At 42.2% G+C, this 21,870-nt stretch overlaps 1 protein-coding gene across 5 annotated transcripts in view; it reads left to right on the top strand.

Moving 5' to 3' along the window:
- Prp40 (pre-mRNA processing factor 40) overlaps nt 1-21,870 on the top strand; it is a 66,981-nt gene that overhangs the window by 2,836 nt on the left and 42,275 nt on the right. For all 5 annotated transcript variants that reach the window (XM_075890072.1, XM_037412547.2, XM_075890058.1 and 2 more), the window contains exons 3-11: nt 213-381; nt 5,112-5,266; nt 6,192-6,305; nt 7,124-7,244; nt 10,560-10,590; nt 12,657-12,866; nt 13,918-14,011; nt 16,233-16,370; nt 20,263-20,463. In XM_075890072.1, the coding sequence (XP_075746187.1) occupies nt 213-381; nt 5,112-5,266; nt 6,192-6,305; nt 7,124-7,244; nt 10,560-10,590; nt 12,657-12,866; nt 13,918-14,011; nt 16,233-16,370; nt 20,263-20,463 (1,233 nt within the window). The remainder of the gene's footprint in view (nt 1-212; nt 382-5,111; nt 5,267-6,191; nt 6,306-7,123; nt 7,245-10,559; nt 10,591-12,656; nt 12,867-13,917; nt 14,012-16,232; nt 16,371-20,262; nt 20,464-21,870) is intronic.

The following is a 21,870-nucleotide window of genomic DNA, read 5'->3' as shown; positions in this document are numbered from 1 at the left end:
TGAATTGTACATTTAAATAAACTAGTGTGCATTTTATTATTTGTGTTAGGAATGGCTGGGCAAAATGCAAGTTGTATGTGAACTACTTTCGCTTTCAAATATGGTCATGTCCGTGGACAACTGCTAATGTGCGAACGAAGTGTTCTTAAGCGGAGTACTTTCTTTGCTTGCAACATTTTGTGGCCCGACTATGTGCATTATGCTCCTTGCAGCTAGCACCACCGCCGATGCCGCCGGGCTTCCTGCCCCGACCCCCAATGGATGGGGCAGGCCCCATGCTGTTGCCCCCTGGCATGCCTATGCCACCACACTACCCGCCGGCCTACCCGCTCTACCCGGCAATGCCACCTCAGGTTCCTCCTCCTCCAGCAGCTCCGGCAGGTGTGTTCCCGACTTCACAAGAATGACTTGTAGTTGTAGCAAAATAGGTGTAGTGCTCTTGGAGAGCTTACAGAGGTCTCTAAGCTCCCATGTTTAATGCACATACATGCCCCATAAAGTGTGGGGGGGGGGATCGCCACCATGGTAGATCGGTTGGTAGAGCATCATATGCGTTATTCCAAGGTCGCAGGTTCAGTCCCTGCCCAAGGCAAGTTATCTTTTCCTCCACTTCTCTTTCTTCACATCTACATTACAATTACTTCCAATAACGTCCCCTATACTTTCCTTAGCATGATTGTATGTTAGATCTCACTAATATTGTGTCTAACAAAGAAAATGTGCCCTTAAATGTACACTTCTTTCCTTGATACAGAGGTGAAGGAACACAAAAGGCACACATAGGGTCGGAATTCGCGACGGTTGGGAAGTGGGAAATATTTTTTGAAGTTGTTGGGTAATGATGCTCCATTGTACAGTAATAACACAGAATTGAATAGTGTCTAAGTAATAATAGAGAAGCACAATGTTGAACAAACTGAAAGAATTTCAGAATGAGGTGGCAGGTCTGGGGCTTCATGTCTTCTGGTTACCACTATGACCAGGAAGCATTGCCGACGGTAATTACTTCAAATGCACTTGATAGATTATCGGAATCTTTAATGGTAGACAGCCATTTGATTTAATATAATAGCAAGGTTTGATTTGCTGCTCTAAAATTGGAGTAAGTATCCAGACAGCAAAACAAAATTATGCACACGCACGAACTCTGGTATTGCCAAAATTCTAGTGATGTTTTAAAGTAATCTTCTTCTGTATTCTGGACCATGTCCTGTGAGACAGGGCCAATGTTTCCAATCGTCGGCCATATCTAGTGCTCTGCATGATATTACAAGAATTAGTGGCACTTTGCTTCATTTTCCTTGAATCTGAACCTAACAAGATTGCTACTTCTACTTCTTAATTTTCTTACCTTGTCCTTGTTGTAATTTATCTTTGTGATGCAGATCAGAACATTATGCACACACACACACACATAAAATTTGCAAGTCTGTACTAAAATAAAGTAAATAAGAACACTGAAATAAAGTAAATAAGAAAGATAAAGCTGTCATTTTGGATGAAAGCAATCGATAGCTGCCCTGTCATTTCTGTAGATCTTTGTGTTCGCTCTTGCTGCTGGCATCATCAGCTACGTCTGTCACTCTGGTTCTGCTGGATATCACGTGCATGGTGCCATGTGTCAGTGCATCAACACGTTGTTGGTCCCTTTTCGAGGTGAACTCTCTAAGCTAACTGCGGTCAGCTCTGCGATGCCGTCTTTAGTTGCAAGATTAAGTGAGCTCAGGCGGCGCGGTTGCTTCTTGACAGGTAATTGGGAAAGGGTTCTTGTGGGGAAGAGAGGTTGTAAAACAGTATAGCTCAACTTCACAGCAGGAGAGGTGCGACACAAGGAGCTACTACACAGGCACACTTGGTAAGCTTCCAAGCTGAAGCAAAAGAGTAGTATGCGGCTGATACTCAGTGCTGGTTGCCAAAACATGCCAGCTATAAGTAGCCTCTAGTGATCGGAGTTATCTTCATATTAAAAGAAAAGCGGCGCACAAAAAGACGGAGACAAAGAAGAGAACCACACACAGCGCTGCACTCACAACTGAAAGTTTAATCCGAGCAACAAGAATTTAAAAAGTAAAAGCCGCGCATGACAAGTGAGGTACAACGAGATTAAATTATACACTCATCAATAAAAGTGAACTCTTTTTTGTGCGATGTAACTGAGGTCTGGCTTACGCAAGCATCACGTGACTTGTTAATATGATAGGCTTCAGACACCTCACGGGTGAATTGATCGTGGTGCTTAAAAATAATAACAGTGTTAGACAGATCAGGTGTGCACCCACACGTGGCACAATCAGAAGCCAAATGGGAAGGCGCGCCGTTATGCAAAGAGAGATAGTGCTCCCGCAACCTTTTATTAACACAGCGGCCCGTCTGTCCCACATAATGAAGGCCACAAGATGAAGGAATGCGGTACACCACCCCCACAGCACAAGGCACATACTTATTTCTATGGTTTACGGCACATTTATTTACATCTGGCTTGTCCTTCTTGTCTAGCTGATTTGACACCAATGCACATATCTTTCCCAATTTATTGGGTGCCCTAAAAACCACATCAACTCCGTAGCGGGAACCAACATTTTTTAACCCATGCGCCAGTTTATGCATATAAGGAATTGCTGCGAACTTCATTTTTTCCCGATTGATTTTCCTAGCTGCACGTCCTTTTAAACCACCAATTAACTTATCGCAAACAGCCACAATTATGTTAGGGGGGAATCCTGCTTCCTCTAGTCTTGCAACTTGCTTAGCAAAACCCGAACCCAACACGTGCCTGCATGATTTTTCTAGAGCGGATTTAAGGCAGGTGAAAGCGATGCCCCTCTTTACCACCTTTGAGTGGGCTGATCCAAAATTAAGAATTGTTTTCACTGATCGTGGCTCAAAACACCAGCAAATATGGGAACTCTGAAACCGAAGTTTAAGATCGAGAAATTGTAGACAGTCGAATTCTGGAACCTCCGATGTGAAGGAAAAATCCATGCCTTCTGTCCTGAACACCTTCAACACATAGGAAACAATACCCGGGAACGTGGCATCCTTTATAACAACTAAAAAATCGTCCACATATCGGAAAATACGCATCACAGTTCCGCTTAGGATTGTGTCTACAATGCGATCTATTTTGGCTAAAAAACTTTCACAAAGGAAAGGTGGAACGCATGAACCTATACAGACTCCTAACGCTGGATTAGGGTCTTCCCTCGCCAACCAATGTACGTAGACTTTAGGTAAAAAGCTAGTAATTCAGTGAACGATTCTACAGATATACCACTACTACTTCTGAAACGAAGCTCATCATTGTCTTCCTTGATACATTCCTGAACGCACACTAGGAGCTTATGATTAGGAATCGAAAAAAACATGTCAACATCATCTATACTGAACGCCAGACAGGAGCTCGTGTCGCGCTCCCTAAGAAACTGAACCACCGCACCCGAATTTTTCACTCTAAAGGGATCATGAACACACAGCTGCTTCAAATGGCTTTCTAAATACCTGGATACATTTTTCTGTCACGTATCTGTTTCCGTAATTATGGTACGAAAAGGAAAAGGAGTTATCTTGTTGGCCAGAAAAATCTGTCAGGTAGCCAAGAGGTCACACTCTGGGGCAGTGTTGCAAACCAATTTTTGGCAAATGCTCCACGTCACGGTCAATATTCCACTACTCCTAAAGAATATTTTTACCACCCTACATTCTACCTTACGGCTAAAAATAGTGCAGTGTAACAATAAAAAGCTACAGACTCCACGTTAATGTACTACATGCACACGTACAGTAGTGCTGAAGTTGGTAGTTGCTTCGATAATAGCCTTGAAAAAGTTTTGAAGCGTAAACTAGGATCATGAGAAAGACAAAAAAATGGGAACACAAAGCGTTCTGGCATATGTATGGGAAGAGAGTAGAGAAAAAGAACTAGGAGGACTCATTAGAAAGCATATGGCTGACAGTGTAAGTGATATGGTGACAAAAAGTGTTAAGCAAAACGTCTGAGAGGTGGAAAACATGGATTGGATAGCAGTTATGGAAGAAGGTGGGTGTTGGGTAACCACCAAAAGGATGAAGATGAATTAAGCAAGGGTACGCTTAACGATAACTCAAGGGGATAGGCTTCGATGTTTGAAGTGCGGCAAGGTTTCCTTAGTATTCATATTTAGTACTAAGCGAGGTTCAGTGAAGAAGAGAAATGCATATACATTGGGAAGGTAATGAAATGAAGGAGCATGTTTAATAGGATGTAAAGACGTTCACTCGGGAGTGTGTTTGGGCACTAACCTTCATGAGCCCTTTGGTTTAAGGGGCAACATTCTAAAGGTAAACAGGTCTGTGATAGCATTAAGCAAGAGATGTCTATAAAAATGGTAATAGAAAAGGGGGCAGATAAAAAAAAAAGAGAGAGAGAAATAATGTTAATATGCACTAAGGCTAAAAAAGTTGGACTGCTAGTTTGAGACTTCTTTTTTTATAGGATGCGAGCTTTGATTTATCTGGACATGATAATGACATATAATAATAATAATAATAATAATAATAATAATAATAATAATAATAATAATAATAATAATAATAATAATAATAATAATAATAATAATAAATTTTGAGTTCTTGGTGAAGCGCAGGTTGCTACCCCGTCATAAAGGGGGCTTCTTTTCATCCACGCATCCACTGTCATCGAAGTAACTTGCTTGGTTTTTTTTGCTCACTTAACTAAGATCACTCTAAGGCGAAAAACCACCTTCTTTTCTGTCTTCCCCATCGATTGTGCTAGTTACCCTGCCCTTGAAAGATCAACGTATTATCTTTCGCATCTGCCCTATGCTGGTGACACGTGAATTAAAGACAGTTCCAGTTTTATTCAAAGAAAGATTAAGTTTTTGGATGTTTTGAGGAATGTCACCCTCAGAGAGGTCGTATCAATCTTCCACAGCTTTCGCTGACCGGAGGTGTTGACATGCATAAGCATGTGAACACCTCAGGCATATTCGACCTTTTGCAAGAGGCTTTTATTGGCTGGTACCGTGCTGGCTTGTTGTGCTATCATATGTTTTAAAATTCTTCTGAAGGGCGTCACAAAGGTGATTTGTAACATGAGATGCTTGCTTTCGCAGTCCCACCAGCAGTCCTGCCTGCTGCGACGTCATCCCCATCACAAGCAACCTCCTCTCCAAAACCTGATGCACCTGCAGCAGCTTCCACACCGCCAGCAACACCATCTGCGCCTGCTGATAATGCTGCACCAACACCTAGCAACCAACAAGCACCAGTGAGTATAGCTGAGCTGTGGTTCATTGATTGATTGAATTGCAATAAAAAAACCACAGGTATTGTAGTTCACCGCTATGGCATACCTTTAGTCGTACCTTGGTTTTGGAGTGTAAAATTCTGAAACATAACTTTTAATTTAGTATATTATTATTAAGTTCATTCATTCTCTTCCATATTTGTACTGACCTCAAAAATTCCATGAAAAAAAAATACAAATAAACATATTTATTCTTTGCTTGTCATATAGCATACCATTCCAATTAAATTGAATATGAGCAAGTCGTATCATAATTTTCTATTGCTCATATATATATTTTGCATCCTAAGTGTTGGTCTGGGTCTAGTTTTGTTAGAAGGTATTTGTATCAAGAGCTAGCTCAGAATTCTGCTGCTGTACAGCAAAAGAAAAATTAGGGCCAGCAATTTGCAAGTCATATTAAAACAGTGCAGAGGACAAGACAAAGAGAATAGGTGCATGTAAGGAGCGCCAACTTGCAACCGAATTCTCTATTCAGACAGAAAAAGAACATACAGGATTGCGCACGTGACTTACTTGGGATTGGAAGATTAAAAGGCTTGTTGGCGTCATCACATGTTGTCCAGAAATGTACAACCCAACAGTCTAGCAGCACTATCGATGGTGTGTTTATATATGTGCCACTCGATTGCCTGTGGACTGCCTTGATACATAGTGCGTCACTTTGTTCATGGTGCCAACACTTTGATAATGTTGTAGCCTGAATGTAAAACACAACTTTGAAAGACCGTTTTAGAGGCCCTTTAAGTTTCTCATGCAGAAGTGCTTTAATTCTTGAACGGGTGTGTTTGTATATGGCTGGAGTTGTGTACGCATCCATGATGTCTTTGGTCTGGCTTGTGTTGTGTGAAGGCTTTAATGGCTTTGTGACTTATTGTGCGTGCAGAAGAGCAGCAGTTGGACAGAGCACAAGGCTCCCGACGGCCGCACTTACTTCTACAACCACGCCACTAAACAGTCCAGTTGGGAGAAGCCCGATGAACTGAAGACGCACACCGAGGTGAGCACTTCTGATTGAGGAGTTTGTTTTAGATCACTCAGCTTGTACCAGTATTGCATTCCAGAATGATTTTTGAATGTGTTAATCAACCTATTTCCTTTTAAGCATCAGTAGCCTAATCTCCACTGCTTTCAAGCAAGGATCATGCCTGCTGTGGTAGCTTGGCAGCTAAGGTGCTGCACTGCTGAGCTTGAGGTTGTAGGTTAAATTCCGTGCCATGGAAATAGCCTGCACGCTGAAGCCAAGTTTAAGAAATCTGTGCCTGAACACTTGTGAATTTGCGAGCAGTTGCTGATACATTGTTATAAACAAGCTGTAGAATAACGATAAATATAAACAATTCCAACTTTTAAATAATTTCTTGCATCCACACAAAGTGGCTGCGCTTGCTCGGCACAACAGTGAGTTGAAACTGGCTCGTTTTTTCAAATATGTAAGATGGTATAGTAAGTATGTGGCATTGGACATTTGAGATGGTTTGCAGCAACATAGGTTTACAGCTCTAACCCTCAAAGAATATACAATAAATTGCACTATAAATAGCTTCCTAGCTCCTTTTCTACCATTAAAGGCACCTTGCATTAATATCTTTCTGCTGTTGAATTCAGCAACATTGAGAAGATGCCCTTTTGTTTTGAATATTGTCTAGAACACTTTGAAGTTGTATACTGAGAGATTGTGGGAAGCCAATTTTGATGCTGTTTTAGAACAACTGTTGGAACTGTATGGAGACAGGGAATGACAATGATGCGGTAATGGAGTTTTGAGCTCTGTATTTTGGCATAGCATGAGTGAATGTGTATTTTTGGTTGGCCCAGTTGCTGCTGTCTCAGTGCCCCTGGAAAGAGTACAAGTCGGACACTGGGCGGACATACTTCCACAATGTCATTACGAAGGAGTCACGGTGGACCATTCCTAAGGAGCTCGAAGAGCTTAAAGGTGACCGAGTGAAGTTTCTCCCAAACCTGTGTTGCTCCGTGAAGTAGAATTCTTTGTTAAGCTCTCCCAACGCCGCTTTTCATAGTGTTAGTCGTTTTAGCTGGCAGCATTTTGGGTCAGATATCTCTTAGTGGGTCATGAAGGATGCTGACTTGCACCTGCCATGTATGATTCTTGGAGCATGGGATATGAGAAAGAACAGAAAATTTGCTTCAGTTATTAGAGCAACCTTTAAGTCAAAATGTGCAATATATTTTTGCAAAACCACGACACTGTTTGCTAGAATTTTGTGCCGAATGGAAAGCTCATGATTAGGCTTGTGTGAATAGTGAATTTTTGGTTCGAAGCGAAGAGTGATTTTTGGTCGAATAATTTCTAATCTAATTCGAATGGAATATATGGCGTATAAAGAAAAATGGACATATTTATGGTGACCAAACTAACCTGCACAATATTTTTTTCATTGAAATGAGGCCTCTATGCAAGTGCTTTTTTCTTTACTATTCAAAGGAAGTTGAAACAACTTTAAGTACAGTCGAATCTTATTAATTCGAACATGCTTAATTTGATGTTCCGGTTAACTCGAATTCACGATGAGGTCCCGTCAAAGCTATGTGTATTTCAATAGGCGAAAACGCCCGGTAATTCAAACATGCAAGCTGTTTCGACGGTTAATTCGAACATACCGCGCTTCAAAAATGCTCTCAGCACCCCGCCATATCCTGCGGCGGCACCTCCGACACCTCAACGCTGAGCGCGAAGGAAAGGAAAAGGAAAGAGAAGGCTGTAGTGGAATGTTTGCTCTCTCTCAAATGCCGATTTGCGACGCGCCTGTGCACGCTTCTCCCTTTTCTGCCCCTGCCACGTAAAGACTCTTCTCCTTCCAACGCCATGCACAAAGAGAGAGAGAAATAAAAAAAAAAAAAAAGCTGTCGTGGAGTGGGGTTCTCTATTATGCACCGGTGCTACACTTCCCATTTCCCGTCCCTGCCGCGTAACCCTTCTCCTTTCAAGGACGCGCGCGAAGAGAGCAAAAAAAAAAAAAGCTGCCTTAGAGTGTTGGTTTATCTCAAATGCCGATCTGCTTCTCTCCGTGTGGAAACGCTCCTCTGTTCTTGTCATGTGCTGGCCATGCTGCGGCTCTAGCACAGAGGGTAGTAGCGGCGATGCAGTCATTGTCATCTTCGAGTGTCAGCGCTGGACATTGCCGTGCGCAACTTCTCTTGCCAGGAGAATGAAATTGATTGACTCGTTGCAAGGTAAACATGTGCAGACATGCATCACCGATTACTTTAAATAATTGCGGATGTCCTGTGATTGGTGAATAAATGTAAGTCTTCGGAAACTTCCCCCTTGTGTGTTAGCTCTATGCACATGCGTCACTGCATGGGGAGCCCTCCGTTTGCTTAGCATTCAATAATTTGAACTTATTTTAATTCGAATAAATTTTCGGGCCCCTTCGAGTTCGAATTATCGAGATTCGACTGTAGTAGGATTTGACTTTCAGGAGGATGCAAATGATACCTTGTACGATACGTAACATTATTCATAACAGTTAGAGTGCATAAGTCGGCAAAATAAGCTTTTAAGCTTCGGAAAATGATCTATTGACCTGAGGATAATTAACCGCCGCAAAAATTTCTAGAATCTGTTCACTATGAGCGAAGTTTTGTGATTTGCCACATGCTGCAATTGCATTCTCTCTTCATGTCCTGACAAAAGCGCCTGAAGCAAAGCCGTGAGAGATGGCATGGAGAAAAAAATCACGTCACATGCGCGTTGTAACCTTGAACACTTTTTCTTTTTTTTTGAATATGCGGCTTTTCAGTGTGATCACACATGTACGCGTGTACATGTGTGATGTGGCCACCCCGCGACGAACCCAGTAACGACTTAGCGCCACATGTTCAAATCAGCCAATGGCTGGTACAATGGCTATGATGAGTGATTCTTTGACATTGTGGCGTCATTTGCCCAGAGAAGAGAGCAATTTTTGTCTGGCCTTTAGAATTTATTGTGAATTCCAGGTCACGTGCTGTTTAGCTCTCGTGTTCTCGGTAGCGTCGACTACCGATCGGCAGCGTTGATCTGCTCAAAGAGTGTTGCCGTGCCCCTTTAAATTTCCAGTGGGGCTTTGTGGCAGAGCAAATTTCCCATGGATAGGTGTTTTTACGGTTTAACACCGCTATACTGCAGTGAAACCACTTTTACAAACAGTTACATGGATTAATGTACATCTATAAGTTTATATCGAATACTTCAAAATATTCGATAATGTAAATTCGAATCGAAGCAAATTCGAATACTCTATTATTCTTTCGAATATTCGAAGCATTCGAATATTCGCACAAGCCTACTCATGATGTTATTTAGCCTTTCTTTGGTGGATTCACTTTGCAGGTATCTTTTGTTAAGTGGCTGCACCCAAAAGCTGTCATTGGTGCGTGAGTATTGGAATGTTGAAAGACAGCAATGAGGAACGGGTTTGCCTATAGTGTATGCACATTTGAACTTCTTGCATATAATGAACATCCTTCAAAATGAACTCTAATAACGTAACAAATTGTAAAACCTCGGTTTAGTACCCTGGTGATTTAACACTTTTGAAGGCGGACTTCTAATGAAATGAGCATTACTTTGTCCTGCTTTCATTTCTGTTTTAAGCGGGATTTATTGTTAGATATTATGAGCTTCTTCTGGAGGAAGAGAAAGAGGATGGGTTGTTTCCATTATACAATGTGTACTGTGAGTAGTGCTTAGCAGAAGTGTCCAGCTGTATCTGTGCGCCATTCTGGTCATGCCGTCAAGAATAATTAATTTTCACTCTCACACTGTTGCTGTGTGACTGATGCCCGTTTCATCGAAGTTCTTATTTCTTCTTTTGTTTTATTTTTGTCACTATAAACAACCTTGCTTTATTGTCATCAGGCAGTTCCAGAAAAGCAGTACACAGATTGTGTAACAATTGATGGGTCTCATTTTTATTTGCACCGCTTCTTTATTCATAGTCCCCAATTTTTCCTCAGTCTCTTCTGAGAATAACGTCTTCATCTGAGAAACAGTTCTTGTTGCCACTTTCTAATCATAGTTGTGTTTATGGCGTTACTTTATTAAAATTTTAGATATAGAAATAAAAATGGCCTTTATATGTCGGGGAATATTATAACGACACCAATTCGTTTGAAATGCTGCTGTTTGGAGGGTCGCACTTCCCAGTTGAAGGGTTCCAGGGAGATAAAATTGGCACTGCTTAAACCTTTTGTGTTGCCTTAATGCTCTTGGTGTTTTAAATCTGCTTTATTTTTTTTCCTGCAGCCACAATTGCAGCCCAGGGAGAAACGAGCAAGTAAGCGTGTTTATTTGCTTTGTACAAAGTTAGCTTTGCTTTCTACAAAAGCTGCAAACTGTCTTTCTTTTTTTTAATTGCGCCGTAGATCATTGTTTTTTCCTCCATACTAAAGGCAGATCAATTTCTCATGAGGCTAAGTCTCTAAGCATACTGCTGTATGAGCAGTGTGCCGTAGTGCGATGGTGTGTTGCACCAGAAGTACTTCAGCAATTCCAGGTCATACCCAGTTAAAAGAGAAACTTGTCAGCATATAAAGTATTGTTTAGTCTTTAAAACTTGTTTGAGCACTGTAGGTGAGCTCACAAAGTAAGGCTTGCCCAAAAGTGCTTCATACAGTAAAACCTCTGTACAAATCTCACGGGATCGGCAAAAACATTCATATCTGAAACTCGTATCTCCAGAAAGTATGTAAAGTTAGCATGCGACGAGAGAAAGCTGGGTAAATATTTATTGATTGTTTTTTTGGGCCACAGCGAAGTCACAAACAGCTTTCAGCGATTGCCAGGGAAGTTTTTAGATGTAAACGATCATACCGGCACTCGTAAATATATGGCCCATGAGCACGTGTGTAATTCATGAACCAAGTGTGTTGCAACTTGCAACGGCTAGTAGCCCCCCTCCAAATCCTCCAAATCTTAGTATGCTTTTCCATCTGACACTGGATTATTGTGGTGAAAGGGATTTGACTGTTTTGACATGATAGATAAAAGCAAAAAATTTCAGAACCCCAGTCCTATGTTATTATATTGTCGCGGTGGTGTTGGTGACACTTTTCCGGAGATTTGCAGCCGTGCCTACACAAATGTGTTGCCAACAGTAGTGCTTGTCGACGTTGTGAGGCCTAGCTCCTTCTCTAAAGCCGTCCTCGTCTTTTCGTCTTCATTCACCTTAAATTGAGTGTCTGATGCATGAGGTCATGACTTGCATCAAAGTAGCAGGCACATATAAACACATTGCAATGACAGCAGCAGACATGTTAAAAAAAAAAACAGTGACGCCAACACCATCTGTAATATGAGCGCCAAGGCACACTTAGGCTCATTGGGACCTCCAAGAATTGCGCGCACAATCTCATAGGCTACTGCACGTCACTGAAGGTTTATTCTGAGCACTGTGTAAGGAAAGTATATCTGAAACAGTGATTCTGATGAATTGGCGGCACAATATGCATGCCCACGCTTGTGTTCCTGCGCCTGCAACTGCTTGGTGCGTCTTTCGCGACAGGGCGGACGGCACTTCTTTCTACCTGTGCGGTAGCGTGCATTCGTATCAAATGTCACGGGGTGAAAATCGGTTTGCAACGACTGTACTTCATTACATTGCAGGCCAATGAGCCTTAATCGGGACCAAAGAAAAATTCGTATCACCTCAAAAATTGTGAGTCGTGATGGTCCCATTGAGGTTTTACTGTTCTAGTTTATCGTATACGACATAAAGCCGCCACCAATGAGTGCGGACAGTGCTACCGCCTGCTGTGCAGTCGGGGAATGCTTTACTCTCACTGCTGCATAAAAGCTCTCCTGCATGCATGAAGATCTTGATCAACGAAGAGGGTCTCATAGGTTGAGAACTTATTGCAATTCTATTTCTATCACAACCAAAAAAAAAATAAAAGCGTCACTTGACAGACTAGGCCAGGAACAATGCACCTGCTACCCTGGTGCAATCTTGAACTCCTTTCAAGAAATGAAAAGCTCGAAACTCAGTACAGATGACCTAGCTATCATTACAAGTGCTTAACGTTGGTCTATGTGGCTCGTTACGATCAGTTGCATATAATTGCATCTTGTGTTGTTAAAGGAATCTAATGAACATTTTCTTTGCAGTTGTGCTTGCGTAGCACTTTTGTTCTCACTATGCTCAAAACAGTGCTTTACGCATTGACCTGACCTTTGTTTTTGCTCGTGTTTGCTGTTGGTGCAGCATGGTGGTGAAGCTACATTCTAGCATTTTCCAATTGGTGTTTCACTTGCTCATCTAGTACACTTCTCGAGGACTGGCAGTAGCAGGTGCGCACGACACAGTCTCTCTGGTGAATCAACTTCAACCGCATGTTATTTCAGGGAGGAAGACTCTGTGGCCGACATCCAGCTGCCAAGCAGCGCACCAGAAGAGCCTGCGGCCGGCGCGCCTGGACAGCCGCAGCAGCCTCAGCAGGCATCGGCGCAAGCACAACCACCGCAGCAGCCACAGCAGCCACAGCAGCAGCAACCACAACAGCCGCAACAACTGCAACCTCCACAGCAGCAGCAGGGTGGTGAAGAAGAAGACAAGTAAGTTCAGGCTAAAGTTTGCGGCACTCACAGTGCTGACTATAGGGGTGTAACGAAACGGTAACCTCGGGGAAGGGGGGAGGGAGGAGTACAAAATGGCGATGACCTCAGACGAATACTGAAGAAAATGCATATGTTTACTGCTAGCAAGGTCCTTTTTGAAAGGAGTTATCACGTAGAGCTTCTCTTAAAATCGAATCTTGTGAAATTGAAGTCCCATAATTTGAAATGACCTGCAGTTCAAACTGGCTCATTGATCCTGGCTAAGTGACATGTTTTTTAATGCGGAATATTCTCCTTAATTTGGACCTGTAGCATGATAAATCTATCAGCGCAAAAAGATGAAACATTTAAGAGGGAACACACACAGTGCCGAATTCACAACTGTCTGCCGGTTTCGTTTGCTGGTTGGTTTTAGGATCAACTATTCTTTTCACTTCTTTCGTATATTGGGGGCGTACTTCGTGGTTTTAGAATTTTCTACTACATCTACCTTTGGTTGACTCTCTTTTTTTTGGCAAGCAGTTGTCGCGTGGCTTTTGCATGGCTTTTTTTCATCGTGTTATCTTTCTGTGGTTTTGATGTGTGCCTTGAAATAGGCCTTGTGCTCAAACTAGGCTTTATGCGCCCATTTCGAGAGAAAATGTGGCTCATTTCTCTCGCTCTAGCCGATAGTCTGTTGTGTGGTCCACAAAAAGTGGACATCACCCCATTAATTTAGTTCACGCACCAAACTAAGGCCAGAGATTAGTTCGTTGGATCCGAAAGTCTGTTGTGCGCAGGTCTGTTCTAATCAGCGTGGACTGTAGTTGCGTTTCTCTTTCTATAATAAACTTTTTCAGATTGGTTGAGGCATTTTTGTGGACTCTTACACATGTCGAAAATGTCTGTGAGAAAAGAGAAGAAAATTAATTAATGATGATTAATTAACTAATTGCAACACAGGTGTGCGTCACTGAATGCCATGAAGGACAATCAGAGAGTGGGAGCTCCTCTGGTATGTCGTAGTGCTACTATATTGTGAGAGAAAACTGAGGTGAATCCCCTGCAGGTCGAGTGATGAGGAGGAGAACAAGGATCGACCTATCGAGTTCAAGGACAAGAAAGAGGCCATCGAAGCCTTCAAGGAGCTGCTCAGGGAGAAGGTGGGTGCGAGCCTGCTTCTGGAAATTTTCGTCATAAACAAATGAGTGCGCTCTGTCAGCCAAGTACTTCTTTGTTAACGACAGCGTCTTCTATTTCTCTTTCTGGTGTCTGCCGCCCATCTGCAAGTGTTTCGCACCCTGTCTTTTCACAATTTATTTACCGTAGTTTTTTTTTTTTGTGGGGGGGGGGGGGGAGAGGGATATCTGTTTTTTGTATTTGTCTGGGAAATCTTTCAGAATTTTCATTTTCCTTGCTAACATTTGATGATGGTGGATTTTAATGGTGCAAGGCAGCTTAGGCCAAAGAGGGCCAAACACGAGGCTGTATGTCCAGTCCGTTAGAAAAATCTACTCATGGTGACAAGAGTAAGAGCGTGGTGCATGGGACCTAAAGTTGGTGTAATGAGATTAAAACGGGCAAAACCTGTGCGCTTTACAAGGTCACTCAGCGTTGGCTTACATTTGAGCATAAAGTAGGCTTGTGTGAATATGCGAATGCTGGGCACTAAGGGAGCCTGGGGAAAGAAACTGATGGTCACAGTAAGGTCAAAAACAGTGCCTGGTGACATTGCCCAGCTGTAAACAGGTTCTTTTATGAAGGCGTACAGGAAAGGCATGCAGCATGTCATTGTGACATGTAATGTTTCTGGGTGTGGAAGCCACACAGTGATGTTAATTGCTTTGCACTTGGTGGTTTGTTACAACTGTGCAGAGGGTAAATTTGGCATACTTATTAACTAAAAAAAAAACTAAATTTGCTACAAGTTTTTTGCAATTGAAAAGAGGACGTCATAAATTTCTAAAAAAACTTATAAATAGGGGGGTGCAAATATTTGAAATTTGAAATATTTTTCTTATAGTGTTTGTTGTTTCATTTGATTCACACTGGAATATTTACTGTTCGAACATGAGCTTCACGAAGACGAATGTAGTCAACGCCCAGTTGTAAGTCACCCCTTCAGATTTTCAGTATGCTTCACCTCATCACATTTTCGTTTTGAAAAATGCAGCATGCAATTCTAAGCGTGCCTGGTAATTATGAGATAAGAAGAAATAAAACCGAACTAAAAAAACAACTTGCTCTTTGTGGGAATGATGCTGATCTATAAGCTATGCTTGAAAGGGGGAGTGGCAGCTGCAGTGAATGCAAGAGCTGGGTGGGCCGGTATTTCATCACATCGCTCATTTTCAATCTGGCAACTGAAAATAATACTGGTTATAGAAATAATTATCACTGTAAGTTACTTAGGGGTTATATGTAGGTTTAGCTATTTTATGGTGGAGTTGTTAGAACTTCAATGAATTTTTATCTCATTGGGGATAGTTGACGCTGAGCTCAAACTAGCTTCTATAACGGCAAGGTAAAGGGTCAGCAGGGGAGGAGGAGAAGGTCATCGTGAGTGATGTTGAGGCTTCAACCATAGGCTGTACACAAGGAGCGTTCGTGCACAAAAGCACACATCTGTGGTGGTATTGCAACGCTCTGCTAGCATTCCAACATCGTCATTGTGTGGCCATATTTAGACATGTTTCTGAGCTCGCATTCTTTGCCTGCTCACTTTTGTGGTCCTCTTCTCTCGCTGTTGAGTAAAAGAAAAGGAATGTCGTTTGCTCAGTGTTTCTTCAATTAAAAAAAAGTTTAGCTTGGCTGGCAAATATGAAAGACCACCAAAGTTGGGGGACGCCCAGCAATAAATTACATTCAGCAAGTTCTGCTGCTGTTTGTCATTTGCGATAGCAGAACATGATTAATTTCTTGTTCTGAAGATTACTTTGCTCGATCTTATTACCTAACAGGCGTCTTACCTATGCACAGGTTCTATAAATGGTAGCAGTCTTTTCGAGTTTTGTTTGTATGGCTGCCTTTCTTAAATATCCAAAAAGGGGCACATATGTATACCGCATTCACCTTTGTAAGAGCCACACTTGCCTCTTTTTTTTTTTCAAGATTAGATGCAAGTCCTTGCATGAGTTGTGCTTATGAATGCTTGTTGGCACTATATAATAGTATGCTAGGATTTTTGCACCGAATGTTTTAAATATGCAATGATGGATAACACACTGTGGAGACTTTTATTGAAAAGGACTTTCGCCGTCGCTGAAACCAGCCTGCCCTTGTGCACTCACTGCAGCTATCGTGTTGGGTACTTCGTTTAAGATATTTGATGCCATGTTCAGATTTTGTGATGCTGTATGGTCCGCGTTGTCATATTTTGTGCAGGAGGTGCCGAGCAATGCCAGCTGGGAACAAGCGCTCAAGCTCATCGCCAATGACCCCCGTTACGGGACACTGCGCAAGCTTAATGAGAAGAAGCAGGCCTTCAACTCGTACAAGGTGCAGAAGGGCAAAGAAGAAAAGGTATGGCCCGCTTCCGGTCTTGCTTAGTTTCTGTGGGCTCTGCCATGCATGGTGTAATCTGTGTTTGTCAGATTGCATTAAGGCTGTGGGGTAAGTGACTTAGAGAAGGTTGATGCATAAGCTTGTGTGAATAGTGATTTCAGTCGAATAATTTCGAACCGAATTCGAATAGTATATATCTCATACTAAAAAGAAAAATAGGCATATTTGTCATGGCCAAACTAACCTACACATTATTAAAAAAATATATATAGAAGCAAGGCCAGTGCAAATGTAGTTCTTTTGGCTCAAAGGAAGTGCAAGGAACTTTGAATACAGCTGAACACAGATATATCGAACCGACATATATAGAATGTTCGGGTATATCGAACTCTAAGTTGAAATTTCTTCGTAAAAGTATAGAAATTCGCACGTTTATATCGAACGGTATTTTTACCCGTCTTCGGATATATCAAAAGCTGCGCGAGCTGGAAGGTGCGCTTTGGCACTCGCCGCGCCCCGTGATTTCTGCAGCAGCGCGGCTCCGCGCGCGAGTTGGAAGGAGCGTTTTGGTACTCGCAGTGCGCTGCGACTTTCGCGCGGCACCACGCTTTCGCCAAAACTCGAAACGCTCGAACAAAGGTAAAGGTGAAATGGCTTTTTTTTTCTTTTCTTTCTCTCTTATGCTTTCTCCGCGTACTGTCGGCTCAAAAAGCAGGAACGAAGGAGTGGACGTCCCCCCCCTTTCACCCCCTTTTTTTTTACTGTTTTGCGAGTTTTGATCAGCCAACCACAGCTCACATCTTTTGCTTTTGCCCTCGCAAGAGGCCATCGCCTCGCGAGCGCTTTGTTGTTTCTTTTGTCGCTTTGCCCACGTACCACCGCATGTGCAGCATTGCTCTCTTGCTTGTGTGGAGTGCAAAGCCGCTGCGGATTTCTTGAATGGTCAACTTATCGTGTAGCTATGGCCAGCGTCAAGAAGCGCAAGACCCTTGACTTTGCGACGAAGTTGAAGGTTATTTAGCACATTGAGGCGGGCGAGAAATGTTCGACTATTGCGGACGACTTCGGGATATCACAGAGCACTCTGAGTACCTTATTGAAGAACAAAGCAGATATCAAGGCAAAGGAGGCGGAGCAGCGAATGTCTGGAGCCTGTCATGTGCGCGGGAATGTAGAAAAAGCACTCTATGCCTGGTTTTCAGAAGTGCGCGCGAAGAACATTCTAGTGGATGGCCCAATGCTGGTGTCCATGGCCAAATGGTTTGCCCCTGCCCTCGGTGAAGACAACTTCGCCAACAACACTGGGTGGCTTCACCGATTTAAGCAGCGCTACAACATCGTTGGCAAAACAATTTCTGGCGAAAGCGAAGCTGTCAGCAGCCAGAACATCAAGCAGTGGGTGACAAAGTGGCCGGAAATCTCTTTGAAGTTTTCTCCCGAGGGAGATCTTCAACGCCTGTTGAGACGGGAAGATGGACACAGTGATCAACTGCTTCCACTAGGCAGGCTCCGAGATGGCAGAACTCGTGGAAAGCGGTGAAGACGGCGACAACGAGCGGATAGATGAAGCGTTTTGCGAATTGTCATTCCTCTTTCTGGAAGCAGTTTCACACGAAGTGCCTGCAGACGATTTCGTGGAAGCGGACTGCAATGTCCGGGCCATTGTGAGCCTTGCTGATAGGACATAGTAGCTGCGGTCGCAGGGACCCAGTATGCCCAGGCCGAAAGCTCATGTGACGAGGAGTATCGCTGGCTACACGCGCGTATTTCACCGCTGAAGTGGCGGCAGCATTCGGCATAGTTTGCCGTTGTATCGGCCACATGGAGGGAACCGGGCTGTCGCATTGGGACAGCCTTGATAAGATCGAGACTAGCGTCTTCAACTTCACTTCAAAAAGGAAGAACCAGGCCAAGCGATTTTTTTTAACGCAAATAAATCATTCTGTTGCGGCGTGTGTGCGGAATTAGTTGTCCTTCTTGAATGCGCTTCTTGTAGGTGATGGTCCGCTAAAGGTAAGCTCTCGGTGGCTGTATTTTTTATATTGAACTTTTCATATATCGAACTCATTCGCGATCCCCTTCGAGTTCGAGGTATCTGTGTTCGACTGTAGTAGCAAGATTTGAGTTTTACTGGAATGCAAGTGATAACCAGTAAAATATGTCATGGTTTAAAATTGACTGTACTTAGTGCATATAAGGTTGGATAAAAATCTTTTAAATGTAAAACGACTATGAATCAATATGTAATAGGTTCACTAACCTTGAAGTAGGGCTTCGCGGCAGTGTGGATTTCTTTTGGATATGTTTTCACTAGGTAGCATGTCCTTGCTGCAGTAAAACCACTTTTACAGGTTAATAAGTGCAGTTTAAGATGCATTTAAGTAGGTACTTTCATGGCTTAGCATTTTTTTATTGCAGTAAAATCGCCTTTACAGGGGTTACATGTGGACTAATATACATTTATTCGTTCACATCTAATACTTCAAAACTTTCGATAATTCGCGTTCGAATGAATGCACATTCGAATACTGTAATATTCTTTCGAATATTCGAACTAGCCTTGTGCTGCATCCTTCAAACTTTGTCAGGTGTATTGAGAGGTACTCTGAGGGTCACTGCAATTTTCTTTCAGCATCTGCTGCTTCTGCTTCTATAGTGCAGCCTGGAAATGTTCGGAGGTATTGCATTAAGACATCAGTAACTTTGGACAATGATAAGTACTGGTGAGGCTGGTGATGAGTACTGGTGAAATGGTGAGGCTTCAGTAAACCATTAGGCTTAGCAGGGAAATGTCTGAATAAAGAGTAAAGAATTAGTCTACAAATGGACATGACTTCGTGAACATTGCAAATACATGTGGGGCTATAGTTCCTTCGATCTTTGGAGTCAGAACAGCTCTAAGGGCACAGAAGCAAGGATGATGACCCTACACGCCTGCATGTGCTAACCGTGGAGTCAAAGCTTCTGGTTAATTGCTTCTATACTCCCAGTACAGGAACTGTGCTTATGTAACTGCTTATACAGCAAGAATATGTGTGAGTAGTGGCAGCATGAAGGAGACATATACGTACCGGTGCTTTTCCCTACATTCTGCCCGTCTTCTGCATTTGGCTGGTGTGCCTCATAGGTCATGAATAAGTGATGTACTGGCCAGCTTGCACGGTCATTTTCTTTCTAATCAGAGTCTCTGTAAATGCTAATTTCTACCTGCTAACTCCATCGATTTGCCAGGGAAACTCCCGTATTTACGACCTGTCTACCCACTAATGTGATCGCAGCCGTAAATCTCCCAATAGACTACCTCAAACCTATTTCAAAAAAAAAAAAAAAAGAGAAAAACTTTGAAGCCCTTTTTTTCTCTCCTCATTTTCTCCCAATTCCCCTGATGTCGGAAGTCCCTATTTTGGCAGGTATGCTATCTGGTTCGGGATCATTGTTGTGGAGTTTTAAGAGAGATAACTTTTTTTTTGTACTTTAGATTGCCACAGATTACAGTTTTCATCTTAATGCAGCTTTTCCTCAGCCTGAAATACCTATCGTTGACGTCACTGGTACACCATAATTACTGTAGCTTCATGGTTAATTTGCTTTCCATTGGAGTGTTACAAACTCTATGTTTCGGGCCATTAAAGCAGTGGCCACTTTTGAGTCGTTCAGTGATAGCATCTGTTGTGAAAGCACTTTCACCTATCCTACAAATGTATCTGAGTAAGTTTACTGAACAAATTGCATTGTTGACTCAGTTTGGTGTAAGCTTCTTGCTGTAAAGGAGGGATTGAAAAGTGTCGACAGAATAATCAAAGCTTAACGGTTTAATGATCAGTTTATCTTTGTTGCTTGCTTGGGACAAGTAATTTGGTGGTTATTACTTGTACAGTCTATCTTATGAGTGTTTGTTGTACAATCACAGGAGGAACAGCGGCTGCGAGCCAAGAAGGCCAAGGAAGAACTGGAAGAATTCCTGCAGAATAACGAAAAGATGAGCTCGAACACGCGATACCGGAAAGCAGACCAGATGTTTAGTAATGTCGATGTGTGGAAGGCGGTGCCTGAGCGAGAACGCAAGGAGCTCTTTGACGACGTCCTCTTCTTTCTTGCCAAAAAGGAAAAGGTGTGTCTAGCATCTTTGACGCGATAAATTTTAAGGGTGTGCGAGTATTGGAAATTTCGAATATCTTGCTTATTGTGTTTGCTATTTGATTCGATTTGCAGCAGAATGTTACTATTCGAATTTCTGAAAGGCAAATACAGTAGAATCTCATTAAGCGGAACCTGAAGGGACCATTAAAATGTGTTTTGTTTAACAGGGGATCTGTTCATTGAGAGATGAGCAAGGGCACACAATGCAGAAACGAAACCAATCTTGTCGGAAGAATTTGTTCAATTTAAGGAGCAGTTTCATTAAACAAATTTCCGTTTACTGAAAGTCTACTGTAAAGTCAACATTGAATTGGCAGTGACCCCTTCAAGTTTATTAATATGCTTCATGCCATTACGCTCTCGTATCACGGCAAAGCTGACTTTAAAGCTTTGCCACGGTTTATAATGTATTGACTCAAGAAAACGCAAGTTCCAACATGGAGATGATAAATGTGGCAGAGGTTGGGGCTCAACAAAGGTTGTTTTCCAGCTAAAATTAGGGCAACACTTTGGTTGCATCAAATCGTGTACGTAAACACAATACGGCATCTGCATTGCCTCATTCTTGAGGACACAACTATGAAGCACCACTCCACGCGAGAACTCCGTCAACTTAGCTAAAGGAAACAGTTTCATGTTGCTATCTGATAAGAATGTGCTTAGAAAACTTCTCCTCCCTTTTCTTTCTGCAATTAGGCTTTGAAGTACTTTGAAGTATTCAGGAAATATTCTATTTGCTTTGCACTCACACTTCCGTATTTGAATACGCACCCGAATTTTCGCTATTCCCACAACTCTAACAACAATGAATAATAAGGATTTTCGAGTGATAAAATAAGCTCATTGAATCATTTAGTGTGTAGATCAAGTCATGTAGATGTACTTCTGTTTGTGCCAAACATAGAAATTGTGATATTGTCCAAGTGCATACTTTCTTCTCATCATGACTGCATATCAGCATTTTGTTTCCTAGACTTCATGAGGTAATGTCAAGAAACAAGTGAAAGACATTTGAGTAGCACTTAAGGGAAGTTGCTACTTAAAAAAAATGCAAGCTTCTTGAAAATTACATATTTTCTTTGTTTCAGTTTCTTTGACAAGTTTAGTTTCTGTACTTTGATGAAAAAAAGAAGGTTGTTATTAAACTTAAACTACGTTAATATCACTTTTAAGGAGGAATGCGGCTTTGGTATAGAAAAAAAAAAACGACTTTTTAAAAATCAAGTTCTCACTTTCTGGAACCCTTTTTCTATCTGATTCCAAAATATCTACACTGAAAACTGTGGAGAAGTGCTTCGAAAAATTCAGTTCACCCTCCTAGGTAGCAAAACATTTTCCTGGAAATGGCGAGAGAACATTGATTTTCAAAAAAATTTTA

The sequence above is a fragment of the Rhipicephalus microplus genome, chromosome 1, assembly GCF_043290135.1.
Source record: "Rhipicephalus microplus isolate Deutch F79 chromosome 1, USDA_Rmic, whole genome shotgun sequence".
NCBI classification, from domain to species: Eukaryota; Metazoa; Arthropoda; class Arachnida; order Ixodida; family Ixodidae; genus Rhipicephalus; species Rhipicephalus microplus.
This window is presented reverse-complemented; position numbering and strand designations above follow the sequence as displayed.